Below are 15,007 nucleotides of genomic sequence, written 5' to 3'. Positions count from 1 at the left end.
CATTAGAAAGTAAAGAGTTATGTTCTTTATGACTTAAGTGATATTTCACTGTGATTCCTAATACCCTATCTTTCAAACTAATATACCAAATAAGGACGAAAGTAATATTAAAGATAAGCTTTTATAGAGGAAAAAAGTCTGTGAAAGTGGATTCTTGGAAATAGAGCTTTTGCTTCAATGGAATCATACTTTTCCTTGATTTGTTTTCTTCGGTAACAGGTTTTCACCTATCAGTCAGGACAATGGATGTGGCCAACAAGTCTACAGTTTGTGAATTTGTTTTGCTAGGACTCTCTAATTCCTGGAAACTACAGACGTTTTTCTTTGTGGTGTTTTCAGTGTTTTATGTGGCTACAATGGTGGGTAATAGCCTCATAGTCATCACAGTTATAGCTGACTCTCACCTACACTCTCCTATGTATTTCCTGCTTGCCAACCTTTCCATCATTGATATGTCTCTTGCTTCATTTGCTACCCCTAAGATGATTACAGACTACCTCACTGGACACAGAAACATCTCCTTTGATGGCTGCATCACCCAGATATTTTTTCTACACCTTTTTACCGGTACTGAGATTATTTTGCTTATGGCTATGTCTTTTGATCGGTATATTGCAATATGTAAGCCTCTCCGCTATGCTTCAATCATAAGTCCCCAGGTGTGTGTTGCTCTTGCCATGGTTTCCTGGGTTGTAGGGATCATGCATTCAATGAGCCAGGTTATATTTGCTCTCACGTTACCATTCTGTGGTCCTAATGAAGTAGATAGCTTTTTCTGTGACCTTCCTGTGGTGTTCCAGCTGGCATGTGTGGATACTTATGTACTGGGCCTCTTTATGATCTCAACTAGTGGCATAATTGCTTTGTCCTGCTTTATTCTTTTATTTAATTCTTACGCGATTGTCCTGGTTACTATCAAGAAACATTCTTCAAAAGGATCATCTAAGATCCTTTCTACTTGCACAGCTCATTTCATTGTTGTTTTCATGTTCTTTGGGCCCTGCATCTTCATCTACATGTGGCCACTAAGCAGTTTTCTGATAGACAAGGTCCTGTCTGTGTTTTATACCATCTTTACTCCCATTCTAAACCCAGTAACCTATACTTTGAGAAATCAGGAAGTGAAGACAGCTATGAGGAAACTGAAGAATAAGCTTCTGAATTCTAACAAGACAATGCCTTTGCATTATTTTTAGTTTTAACTTCTAGTTTTACTCCTGGGCATTAAAGTGTCACAATGTTTGTATACACAGCCTGTGTTAAGCTCTTATTTCTGTGGTTCCTAATTGCAATTGTCAAAATTTGTGAAAGCACAAGATAAATTCATGTTAAAACTATTCTCATACATATATTTTAAATTTTAGAAAAGCAAGTTGGCAGAAGGAGTTTCACCAAAAAATAAAGAAGATCTATAAAAATGCCAAGATTGATTGTCTCAGGAGATTCAATACTAACATTCTATTTATTGGAAAAGAGGAAAAGAAAATAAGAAGAGAAAGTAGATATCCAAAAAGAACTAGGGGATTCTCACGTGGTGCAGTGTTGTCACTGCAGCAGCTTGGGTCATGACTGTGGTATGAGTTCAGTCCTTAGCCTGGGGATTTCCACATTTCCATCATTTTGGTGAGGACAAAAAAAAAAAAAAAAAAAAAAGAAGAACTAGGAAATAATGACACTATGTACAACTAACAACTGAGTTACTCAGAGAATTGTCCCAAAGTATAACAAATTATTGAATATCTATAAGCCTTAGAAATTAAATATTTCTATAGGAGTAGCCTCTAATGCTAGACTGATCCTCTACAGACATCCCTCAGTCATTACTACTTAACACTTAAACAAATTTGTGAGTTCTTCTATTAAAGAAACTCTGAGTATATTTCATTACAAATGTTGATGAAGTACAAAGAAAATGATGTAAGTAGAAAAGTCATCACCACTAACATTTAGCTGATAAGTAAGGAAATACAGCCATGATAACTCCTTCTGATAATATAGGCTGAATAAAGAGGCTAGAGAATTCTATAGACAAAAAGTAATATGAAATGAGTTTAAAAGTAGTGCACTTTGTTTTGTACAGACACTAATGCCGGTTTAATGCCTGGAAAATTAAAACTAGAATTAAATTAAGACAAAAGAGTTTATGGTAATAGTGAATCAATGGAGAGCTTATTTATGTTTTCCTTTAAAAAAGTATATTGTTGAATACTTTCATTAAATTACTTTTTCCTTTTACTATTTGGATGCAAAAGTAAGAAATTTGTGCTTAGTAATATACTGTTAATGTAATAAGCACATTTTATAAACAATTTTTTTTTAAAAATAATAATGTTAGGTTCAAAATGAGCTTGAAGATAACAATGTATCACTGTCACCTGCTGGTACATACAGGAATTGCAAGCATCAAAGGATGAGAAATTTCTTGGATGCCTTGCTTGCAAATCATCTGCTTTAACTCTTGGTAAACATCAACTGTTATTTGGAATTCACTATATGATACTTATGAAATATGGTGTCCAGAATATTATTCAACTAGTATCCATGAGAAGAAAGATCTGTTGCAATCACAATATTTGATAAATATCAAGTTGTTATTCTTTTCTGGCATTAGTGAGTAAATAGAGAAAATCAAGAATAACAGATGAACTAATCACCATTGACAAGACAGAAGTTAAGAAAATGAAATATCCAGTGTTTCATTTTAAGCCAAATGATAAGAGGAATGTTTCTTCCTCAATGTGTTTTTATCTTATTCATTAATGTATTAAGGAAATAAGTAAACAATTTTAGAATTTAAAAGTGTGGTATTTGTTTAAACCTAGGCATTTTTGAAATTGTTGAATAAAATGTCTACAGTATTAACATGAGAATAAAATCTGTTTATATCTGCAAAATAATAGCATAATTCTATTTGAAATAGGGATAAAAATTTTGGTTGTGTGTATACATTTTTTCTCAGTTTCAGTTACATGTGAAAATATATTTAGGATCAAGGAACTCATTTATTTTTATTTATTTTATTTTATTTTATTTTTGTCCTTTTGCCATTTCTAGGGCCACTCCTGTGGCATATGGAGGTTCCCAGACTAGGGGTTGAATCAGAGCTGTAGCTGCCGGCCTACGCCAGAGCCACAGCAATGCGGGATCCAAGCCACGTCTGCAACCTACACCACACCTCATGGCAACACTGGATCCTTAACCCACTAAGCAAGGCCAGCGATCGAACCCATAACCTCATGGTTCCTAGTTGGATTCGTTAACCACTGAGCCACGACGGGAACTCCAGGAACTCATTTATATATAAATTTTCTAACCGGTGTTTTAGAGGTGCTCCAAATAACTCTTTCAAATAATATTTTAACAGGAAATATGTTTTAAAATGAACTGATTTTTACAAGATAAAACTATCAAGACTTTTTATTTTTATTAATTTTTCTTCCATATGCGTCCACAGCATATGGAAGTTCCTGGGCTAGGGTTTTCATTGGAGTTGCAGCTGCCAGCCTATGCCACAGCCATGGCAATGCCAGATCTGAGCTGCACCTCCAACTTATCCTGCAGCTTGTGGTAATGCAGGATCCTTAACCTACTGAGTGAGGCCAGGGATTGAACCTTCATCTTCAGCGACACTATGTTGGGTTCAAATCTGCTAAGCCACAGTGGGAACTCTCTGGAAAACTTTAAAGAGGTGTCATCAATCTTGAGTGCTTATGTGGATAATTTTAAAATCAATGACATCTGTAAAAACTTCAACAATATAACTCATCAGCAAACAACTCTGTAAGGCAAGTCAATATTGAGATTGAGTATTTGGATTGACAGTGAGGCTGTGTATCTGCAAATGAAAAGGCAGCCTCTGGAGAACTTCCATATATAAAGGAAATTACCATTTTCCTTGATGGTTCAGCATGAGGGGTCAACATACAAGATACCTACCTCTACATATCACATAAACACTTAGATCTTAATTAGGAGGCAGAGGTGGATTATTTTATCACCATGTCTTCTCAACATGCTGCTGACACTCTTGCCAAGGGTAAGTGGAGTGACATGGCAACAGCCTCCTTTAGCAGTTAGTAAAGATGGTGCCATTTGCTACTAGGGCGTTTAGAGGCAGAAATAATGTCTTGAAAAGCATGCTAGGTGAAGAGAAACAAGCTGGTATAAACATAGCAGGTTGAGGATAGCTTTAAATGGTCCAAATTTCCAGTAACCCAACTGAGGAAACATTGAGATACAGAGGATTTACAAGGAGACAATGAGGACAAACAACCTCATATTCCCTCGGGTGTTTGGAAAGCTTGGCAATGCCAAATCTATGAGCTTTTAAAAACTGTAAAAAGCTGTTTTGTAAAATTTAGCAATAACATTGAAGGCAGGTGAAAAAACTATTAAAATCTGGTCTAGATGAAGTGATAAATGTAAATTGTAATGCATGAGAGAATTGGATATATGTAATGACAATAAAAATTATAAATGATGTACACTTCCAAAAATATTGGAGGAAAATTTGAGAATATTATATAGTGTAATGAGGGGTGGATTTACACTGAAGACTGAGTTTTAGATCCCTGTTTTGCATGGATTTCTTCCAAAGACTTGGAATGGACCCCAGCAGCCATTTGTTCATAAATTTGATCTTTTTTTTTTTTAAGGAAGTCCCCTTAGATTGTACAAACTTTAGGCTCTGCAGAATCTGGATCCACCCTGAGTGTATGGGTAAAGTGTCTTAGACTTGGGCATCTTTTATCAGGATTAAATGCCTATTCTGTTTGCTGGTGGTATTAACTTGGGCAAGATACCTAATGTTCCTCAGCCTCAGTTTCTATATCTGTGAAAGGATATAGTTATGGTACCTGCACCCCAAAGTTGTTTGAGGAATAAAGGACATATAAAGCACATATGTGGTCAACAAATGTTACTACAGCATCATTTCAAACAACTCTGGATATTTTTACAGAACTTGGTACTCTCCTGAGCTAACAATTGATATGTGTAATTTGAAAGGTAAATTTTTATTTTATAAATTTGAAATAGTTGTGTCTGTATAAGTAGTGTATAAAATTAATACATATCAAGATTAACTTAGAAAATTAAAAGTAACTTCCATTAGAAAACTACATTGGTTCTATATTAATTCAAGCCTTTAGAAACTTGTTTTTTGCATTGCTCATGATTTTTGTAAGTTAAGAGAAATTCCAATTTTTTGTTTAATTATTATGCAATTTCTTTTTTACAATGAGTAATTATTAAATTATTTGTTTTAGATTGGATTTTCACCACAATTTTGGTCAGAATAAGAATGATGGTATATTGCGGAGGGAGTGGGATGGACTGGGAGTTGGGAGTTAGATACAAACTATTAAATTTAGAATGAATAAACAATGAGGTCCTATTGTATAGCACAGGGAACTATGTTCAGTCTCTTGGGATCAAACATGGTAGAAGATAGTATAAGAAAGGGAATGTATACATATGTATGACTGGGTCACTTTGCTGTACAGTAGAAATTGGCACAACAATGTAAATCAATTATACTTTAATAAAAATTAAAAAAAGAATAATGATATTTGATTATTATTAAGGTGAAGATATAGATGAATGCATCGATTAGTGAATAGTAACTTAGATAAGTAAAATTTTGTATATGAACCGTTTTATGTAAAGAATTATTCTACCCTGATAAGGGCCTGAGATAATGTGATCACTAGGCTCTGCTGTCAAAGGGAAGAAGTTCTTTATTTTTGTCTTTTTTAGGGCCTCATCTGCAGCATATGGAAGTTCCCCGGCTAGGGGTCAAATCGGAGCTGTAGCCACCGGCCTACACCACAGCCACAGCAGCAACAGATCTGAGCTGCATCTGTGACCTATGCCACAGCTCATGGTAACGCAGGATCTTTAACCTAGTAAGTGAGGCCGGGGATTGAACCTGTGTCCTCATGGATATTAGTCAGATTTGCTTCCACTGAGCCACAATGGGAACTCCAAGAAATTCTTTGTAGATGCTATCATTTGAATACATTCAGACTTGGGACAGATGTGTTTTCAACCTTAAACAATGACCAATGAAACTTTGCTTTCCGAATAAGCTTTTATCACAAACAGAGCAAAGGTGATGAGAGAACTGAAATAACCCTCTTTTTTTCCTTTGTGTCTTCCCTATTACTATTTTGCATGGTGATTTTGTGATGCATGTATCTGGGTTGAAAACTGGGAGGAGAAAAGAACCATGGAAACCTAATTTGTGTGAACATCTTGCATGTACTGTCAGATGCCAATAAAATCTAGTCTTTGACAGTCTTTCAGTTTACTGTCATGATGCTTCTGTTATGATGATTAATCTCATAAAGATCAGGGTACATTTTATTGTAAATTATTTTAAATGTTATTAATTATACTGTGAGATAAATATGTACAATTTATGCTGGATTAAGAAGGACCAACATCCACACAGGTCTGTAAGATCATGGGTTGATGCAGCCTGCAGAGTTGCTGGTATATCTTAACTGACATTTTATCTTTTTCTTTCTGATTTTTTTTTTTTTGTTAAATAAATACAGCTAGAAAGTGTGCTTAAATTAGGATTTTGTTTTACATAACCATGTATCTATCTCTACTTTTTCATTTTGTCAGAGAATAATAATGTTGATTGGATTTAGTGAAGCAAACAAAACCACTGGGTATACTAAGCAGATTTAACAAAGTGCATTAGACGCTCATTGAAAGAGTTGGAGAAGCAGGACTTGGGGGCCAGTTCTTCAGTTGTTAGGTTCCAGAATAGAACTCTTTTAAGGTAAAAAGCCTCAAAATGTTACTGCCTCTGCCTCACCACCCTCAACAGCTGTGTAGCTAATGCATAATCTCTAGAAGACAGATCAGGCTGCCACAATCACTTCTCCCTTGATTTTCATCTTCTTGCTCACCAGCAGCGTTTATGTTGGTACTGCTCTCTGCCTCACCCCTGCCTTCTAAAGCTCTCATTAGTGCATCTAATTGGTGGAATCTAATTTGCATAGAAAAACTTGGCTAAAAAAAGCAGTTTATAGATTTCAAGTATTTTTTAATGCAACAGAAAACATCTTAGAGGAGGATGGATTGGAAACTGAATCAATCAATAATATCTATCATAATAATATTCATTTTTCATTATTAGAACCTTTTAACTGCAGAGTAAAATCAATTAAAGAAAAATACCCCAAATGTATAGCACAATAAAATATAAGCCAAACACCATTATAACCATATTTCAGTTTACAATATAGAACTTTGCCAGTCATCCCTGAAGTTCTCACATTTGTCCATCTCAAACACAACTCTCTCTTCTTCCCAAATTAACCACTACCTGGACTTTTCTAGTAAATTCTTTGCAGTTATGTTTACATCTATACCCAATTATACATCCTGAGACTTTCCAATTTCATCTTGTTCACTTCCTTTCCTTTTCTTTTAATCTTTAAGTCTCCTTCCCACCATTCCTTCTTTTTCTATGCAATTTATCCTTTGAAGAACCTCAGCTATTCACTCTGCAGCATCTCCCCAAGTCTGAAATACTGTGGTTGCGTGCATAGAGTACAGTACAGCATGTACCTCTGTCCTCTGTATTTTCTGCAAATCATGGACCCCAGAGATTTGATCACATTGTTTGATACTTTCTGCAGGACACACTATAGGTGGGTTTCTGTTCTTTCATTTGGAGAAACTTGAAATCTTGCTGTCTTATTGGAATCATAGCAGCTATTGTTCAATACCACAGCCTGTAGGCAATGCCTTACTCATTTTTGTTGTCTAAGCCTTGTTCTCCACTATTGTCCTCAGGAAGGCCTCTAAGGACCATCAAAGAGATACATGAAAGATGAGAGAATGCCACATGCTCCCCTCCATGCACTTCAACTCTTATCAACATATGTTTAATTATGTGTTTTCCCTAGTCTCCTAAGTAAAATTGCTAAGTGCAAGAGTCAATGGTATAAATTTTTAGACACTAACTGCACATCTATAATAGTTGATGCATTTTGCATTCTCACTTGTAATATATGAGAGTGCCTCTTAGCCTGAGCTGTGAAAATTTGAATTTTTACCAATATAATATATGAGAGATGATGTTTCAGTTTAGTTCTACTTTTAAAAACAGAAGTTCTTGAAATAAAACCAAATAATTTAATATGGTTATCAGTGAAACCCAAATATAGTTCTTGAAGAGGCAGAACAAACAAACAAGAGACAGACCAGGACTGAACACCAACAACACTAAAGACCTATACTATACAAGGAGTCACTACGGATTAGAAAAAAGGCCACAAATTCACATGTTGAGGAGATTAAACAACTAAAGGATGCTATATATATAAAAGCAGAAGAAAGTAGACTAAGATGAATTTACTAATTTTTCAGGAAAGCATAAGTGCCACATTTTCTTAAAGAGAAGAAGAAAAGTAAAGTTGCTAATACCTATGGCATATATTGAAAAAGAGGTCAAATTTGCTATCCTATAGAAGACATGGGACACATTCAAAATTTTTTTTCTTTTTTTTTCCCTTTTTTTTAAGGGCCGCACCCACATCACATGGACGTTCCCAGGTTAGGGATCTAATTGGAGCTACAGCTGCTGGCCTATGCCACAGCAACATCAGATCCGAGACGTGTCTGCAATCTACACACAGCTCAGGACAATGCCAGATCCTTAACCCACTGAGTGAGGCCAGGGGTCGAACCTGCAACCTCATGGTTCCTAGTCAGATTCGTTTCCATGCACCATGACAGGAACTCCCCGCATTCAAGCTTATGAACAAAATCTCCCAAACCTTCAAAGAACCAATAATACTAGGGATAAAGTACTTTTATGAGTCGATCATTGTCTCAATACCAAAACCGGATGTGGATAGCACAACTTCAAAATACTACAGGTCAGTTTCACCTGTGCAAAAATCCTACATTAAAAAAAAATTGTACATAAAACCCAGGTTATTCTTTTCTCATATAATACATCATAAGTAGGATATACGCTAGGTGTGCAAATATATTCACATTGAAGGCTCTATTACTGATACTTAATAGTTAAGATTAGAAGAGGAATTCATTACATATCCTTATTGTGGGGGATTAGATATTCTCTGATGAGTTTTTTCCATATTCTGACTAAGGTGGAGAATATCACTAAAGAGTCAGTTCTTCATAAAATATTTCAGAAATTCTCATATGTCAAAATTTCCCTAAATCTATTAGAAACATAGTTCCCGTAATCAGTAGAAGTAAGAGCCAGGGGAGGAGCCTGAGAGCTGAGGGGAAGCTGAAAATGATTTGACTTTTTGAACATAAGCCGTTTTCCTTATTCAATGAAACAGCAAACTTCTAGTGACAATGAATCACCATGGGACACCTCTGTCCTCCCAAAGTCCCAATTTATTCCCCAGTCCTAAACAAGATGCAGAAACAATGAAGTGGGAATCCAGTCAAATAGAGTGCTGAGAAGAGGTGGTTTGCCTAAGTCAATAGTCATTCTAGTTATACATCTGATCCAGCTCTCTTACAGGAGCATTTAATTTGAAAGGAGCCAAAATTTGCTTCAATGTTCTTGCAATATGCAGATAATTAAACCAGGTATGTTTTCTTCATTTGGTGTCAAGCACTTGCTCGATCTAATTTCTCTGGATTTTTTCATTGAAAAGGTTAATGAGGCCTTTAACCACAGAAAGTAACTCGGAGCAACTGTTTGTGCTGTTTGGACTTACAGTTTTGTTCAAATTTCTTTGCCTCAACTGCAAACTATTTCCATTCATGACAGTCTGGCACATAGAATTTTACTTTGGGTATGATAGAAAATGGATTAGGGATTAATTTCTGTAATATTTGAGCTGATTTTATTTTAAGGTTTTTCTTCTAAAAAACTGAGAAGAAGTGACTCTACAAAAGCATAGGGATGGGGACATTATTTTATAATTATCATAGTTCAGCACAGCCCAGTCCAGCATCCAGATAAAAATGGCACTCAGTGGAAGGATACAGAGTTATACTGTAAGGATTTCTGGATTTCTTCCAGTATTTTTCTTCCTCCCCTTCCCACACCTATTAATTTCTCATTCACTTTCACTACTAGAAAGTTGTCATTTCATAGGTTACTGACCAAATAAAAAAAAAAATATGGTCAAGAATAATTTTACTCCCAATGTTTCTTAAACCCATACTTTCTCCTTTTGTATATAAATTCCCTTTCCCACAGAGAATGCAAATGAGAGGCTGCTCCTTCTGCTGCTAGTGATAATTATTGATCTAAATGTCCTTTGGAATGGTTTCATTTTAGTTATTTTGTCACAGCATTCATTGTTTATTCTCCTGGTTTAATTTTTTTTTTTTTTTGGTTGTGCCTGTGGCATGCAGAAGAGATGTTCCTGGGTCAGAGATTGAACATGTGCCACACCTGAGACCCAAGCCTCAGCAGTGACAATGCCAGATATTTAACCTGTTGAGCCACCATGGGATTCCTTTTGATTATTTTTTTAATGCTCAAATTTTTGGGAGGACCTTTGTAAACTGTAAAATAGCAATAACCCATCTAGTGAATATTATCAGAGGATAAAATTTTCCAAGCTAATACATTTTAAACTACAAACTTATCTCTTTAAGCAAAAAGTATTAACCATTTTGAAAAATAAAATATATATCACTTCCTACCTGTTTAACTAGAAAGGGATAATTAAGTTCATCTATGGTACATTTAATAATATTTAAGTTTTATATCAACTGCCTAAACTCAGCTCCTCTCATCCCCTAATCCAGATAATTCAATTTGTCACATACATGCACTCTCTCTCTCTTTTTTTTAAAATACATATTGGAGTATAGTTGACCCACAATGTTGCATTAGTTTCAGGTGTACAGCAAAGTGAATCAGCCATATTTACAAATACATCCATTCTTTTTTCCCATATAGGTTATTTCAAACTTTTGAGTAGATTTTCTTGTGCTACACAGTAGGTTCTTGCCAATAATCTATTCTGTACAGTGGTGTGTATACGTTATTCCCACCCTCCCAATCCCTTCTTCCCCCCACTAGTTTATTTCACCTATGATAACCATAAGATTGGTTTTGAAATCTGTGAGCTTGTTTGTTTCATAAATAAGTTTTTTGTATCATTTTGTTAGATTCCACATATAAGCGATATCATGTAATATTTATCTTTCTCTCTTTGACTTCACTCAGTATGACAATCTCTAGGTCCATCCATGTTGCTACAAATGGTATTATCTCATTCTTTTTTTTATAGCGGAACAGTATTCCCCTGTGTATATGTACGACATCTTCTCTTCTTTATCCATTCCTTTGTTAATGGACATCTAGGTTGCTTATATGACTTGGCTACTGTAAATAGTGCTGCAATGAGAATTGGGGAATATATATCTTTTCAAATTATGGTTTTCTCCAGATATATGCCCAAGTGTGGGATTGTTGGATCAAAGATAGGCAGAAGATCTGGGTGGATATTTCTCTAAAGAAGAGAGATGGCCAAAAGAAACTTTTGTCACATACTCCTAATCCATACCTTTCAGATTCCATTAGAAACTCTACTATCAGCATTTGTGGAAAGAGCTTTGAAGCTCTGGGATGAAGTTCTGGATTAGTATAATATTGAGCATATTAGTTAACCTTTCTGAGACTCTATTTCCTTCTAAAAAATGGGGGCAATAATCTCCTCCTTACCAGATTATTATAAATACTTTAATGTTTCCATACTGCATGTAAAGCACTTTCAAATTAAACAGGTTTGCCCATTGACATCATCCTTTTACTTCATAAATTTTTATGGAGACTGACCTTATCACTTATAATTATAACATAGAAAATGAAAAATGAGAATATTTTTCCTAAAAGAAAAAAACCTATCTTCTTTCCAACTGAAAACTAAACACAGTTTTAAAAATGAATCCTCAAAGTCTTGTCTATCTCTTTGGAAGCTCTTTCTGCATTCTTCCAAAGAAACTGCAGAGAGAACATAGGAAGAATGGATTATTTAATAATCTATTGGCAAATTGTTTATTTTTTCTTTTTTAACAAATCTTGTTGAAGTATAGTTGATTTACAAGGTTGTGATAAATTCTGCTATACAACAAAGTGATTTTTTCAACAGTATGTTATCTTAATTGTTTTTTGTTTATTGTCTCCTATTGTTTATTACCTCAACTTTCGCATAATGAGAAGACATTGTGTGCTGGATAATTGTCAAATGTTACCCTAGTTTACTAGGTCAGAGAAATCTTGGTCAGTACCTACCAATTCCATATCCTGGTTATAATTCTCCTTTTGGAAGTTTTCAAAATTGATAAGTGAAATGTTACATTTGGCCTTCAGAACTTTTCAACTACATTAACAAAATCAGACCTTTGCATTTTATAGCTATTGTCTTATTATCAATATTCTGTACTGACATATTGGTAATCTTCAAGGACTTTATTCCAAACCAAAATAACTATCGTAGCTTCAGGGACAGAATGGATTAAATTTTAATGGTGTAGTGTGGTTAAATAATAATAAAGGACAGAGCAAAGAGGAGAGAAACTCAGTAAAAGTCACAGGGAAAAAGATAGGTCTGGTCCTTGTAAGTGTGCCCTCTTTTTGAGTTCTCTAAGAATTGAAGCTGTAGATACTCCCAATAGGACAGTGAAAATCAGCAAGGCAAGAGGTAGTAAAAATTGTGAATGCCTTAGCATCTCCTACTAATTGTGGTACTTGCATGTCAACTTTTTTTTTTTTTTTGCTGTTGTTGTTTAGCATCAGATTTAACTCACAAATATATAAATGGAGCTTTTGATTTACTACATCTGCGCCTCATAGATATCCCTCATTATTAAGGGTAATTGAGAGAAGAAACTATTTTTCAAAATTACAGATAAAATATTTCCTAATAGGAATAACTGTAGAGCATTTCAAATTCTTGAGAAGAACCCATAAGGATTTGGGTATACTTTTCTTGCTCTTGATAATAATTTACTAACATTTCTCTTTGTAGGTATTTCATGGACCCAGTAAATAATTCTAGGGTGGCTGAGTTTGTGTTGCTGGAACTCTCCAGTTCTTGGGAGCTCCAATACTTCTTCTTCATGTTGTTTAATCTCTTGTATGTCACCATTGTGCTGGGCAACCTCCTCATTGAACTCACAGTGATCTCTGAACCTGCCCTGCACACACCCATGTACATCATGCTCAGTAATCTTTCCGTTCTTGATGTGTTTCTGGCCACTTATGCAACCCCCAAAATGATCCATGATTTCCTCTATGAACCCAAGACCATCTCCTTTGAGGGCTGCATGGCCCAGATATTCCTACTCCATATCTTTGCTGGTGGAGAGATGATGCTCCTTGCAGCCATGGCATATGACAGGTATGTAGCCATATGCAAACCTCTCCATTATGCAACCATCATGAACTTGTGCAAATGTACAGGTCTAGTAGTAGGCTCTTGGGTGATTGGGGTCATGCACGCACTGAGCCAGTTAGCTTTCACTGTAAACTTGCTCTTCTGTGGTCCAAACATAGTGGACAGTTATTACTGTGACCTTACTTTGGTCATCAAACTTGCCTGTACAGATCCTTATGTCCCTGAAGTGTTGATGCTTTTGGATGGGGGTGACTTCATTCGTGCTCTTGCTGATCTCCTATACAGTCATCCTGGTCCCTGTGCGGCGTCGTTGCTCAGTGCACATGGCCAAAGCCCGAAGTACTCTGACTGCCCACATCATTGTAGTGACCCTCTTTTTTGGGCCGTGTATCTTCATCTATGCTTGGCCTTTTAGCAACTTTCCAGTAGATAGAGTCCTTTCTGTGTTCTCTACAGTTTTCACACCTATATTGAACCCCATTATCTATACATTGAGAAACAAAGAGGTGAAATCAGCAATGTAAAAACTAAAGACCACGTATATAAATTCTAGGCTGTTATCTCAGCTGTCTCTCTCAAGATTAGATTTGTTGAGTTGAGTAGACAGAAAAAAGTTGGACTTTTTTTCTTGTGAACACCATTATTTTTAAAAATAATTTGGTTTAAAGTGATAAATGTAATATATGTTCCTTGTTAAATATTTATAATAAAGAAGCTTACATGCAATTATACATTCTCTAACTATACTTACTTTTGGTATAGTTTTATAGTTTATAGTTAATTTCCTTATATTTGCTACCTAATATCAGTGACAAGATGTTTAACAAACCATTGTACAATTTATATTGTATGAAATTAATTTCATAAAATTTAGGTGCATATTCATACTGGCTAAACTAAAAATTCCATTTCCTTTATAATCTAAAATGTTTCAAATAATCTGTAAGATTTAGTTCCAGACTAAAAACAATCCCATTAATCTTTTTTTCATACATTTTACATCAAAAAGATCCATAGACTAATTTAGCATGTAAAATAATTTTATAAAAACTCAAAAGAACACTTATAAAATCCACCTTTTTTTTTTTCTTTCTCACATTTAGAACTTAAGGGACTTTACTTAAAAGCTCCACATTTTCTGCAGCTTATATAAAATCACTATATGTTGGTCAGGTACCATTTATTCTTTCATCATTTTATCCCTAAAACTGGGCTTATATCAAAATATGAGTTAAATGCTTTTAAATCCATAAAATATTTTTATAACCCAGCACATGAAGCTTTAGACACCTAGCTGTAAGACCACATAAAATAGGACAAGATCCCCATCATACATGTTCTGAATCAGGCACTTACTGGGTCCTAATACGGTGTCTGCACACTGCTTTAAAGGGCAACAAACTCAAAGGCAGTTACTCTGGAAATCATTGAACATTATGATCTAGAAGCACATTTTGATGTCAGCACAGTATTCTAATTACCTTAACTTCCTTCAAGGTGGTCTCTCTCTAGAATGTCAGGTACAGCTGATGCAATGAAAGGTAGACAACACAACATTTACTCTGTGGAGGTTTCCTACTCATACTATGTCTTCACTGTGATTTTTAATATAATGTGTCTCAAGAACTTGCCACCAT

General features: G+C 35.2%; 1 protein-coding gene, 1 long non-coding RNA gene and 1 pseudogene across 2 annotated transcripts in view; 2 read left to right on the top strand and 1 right to left on the bottom strand.

Moving 5' to 3' along the window:
* The window catches only part of LOC146401740 (uncharacterized), a 269,339-nt gene that overhangs the window by 65,026 nt on the left and 189,306 nt on the right, over positions 1 to 15,007 (bottom strand). The gene's annotated exons all lie outside the window — the stretch shown is intronic.
* On the top strand, positions 243 to 1,196 carry LOC100156978 (olfactory receptor 4K2). The gene has a single exon (XM_021081685.2). It carries the CDS (start codon positions 243 to 245, stop codon positions 1,194 to 1,196), a length of 954 nt encoding a protein of 317 aa, XP_020937344.2.
* On the top strand, positions 13,009 to 13,969 carry LOC100156176 (olfactory receptor 4K15-like; annotated as a pseudogene).

Source organism: Sus scrofa, chromosome 7 (genome assembly GCF_054392235.1).
Source record: "Sus scrofa isolate SSC_HxYL_T2T_F1_AM1 chromosome 7, Sscrofa_HxYL_maternal_Yorkshire_Landrace_v2.0, whole genome shotgun sequence".
Lineage (NCBI taxonomy): Eukaryota > Metazoa > Chordata > Mammalia > Artiodactyla > Suidae > Sus > Sus scrofa.
This window is presented reverse-complemented; position numbering and strand designations above follow the sequence as displayed.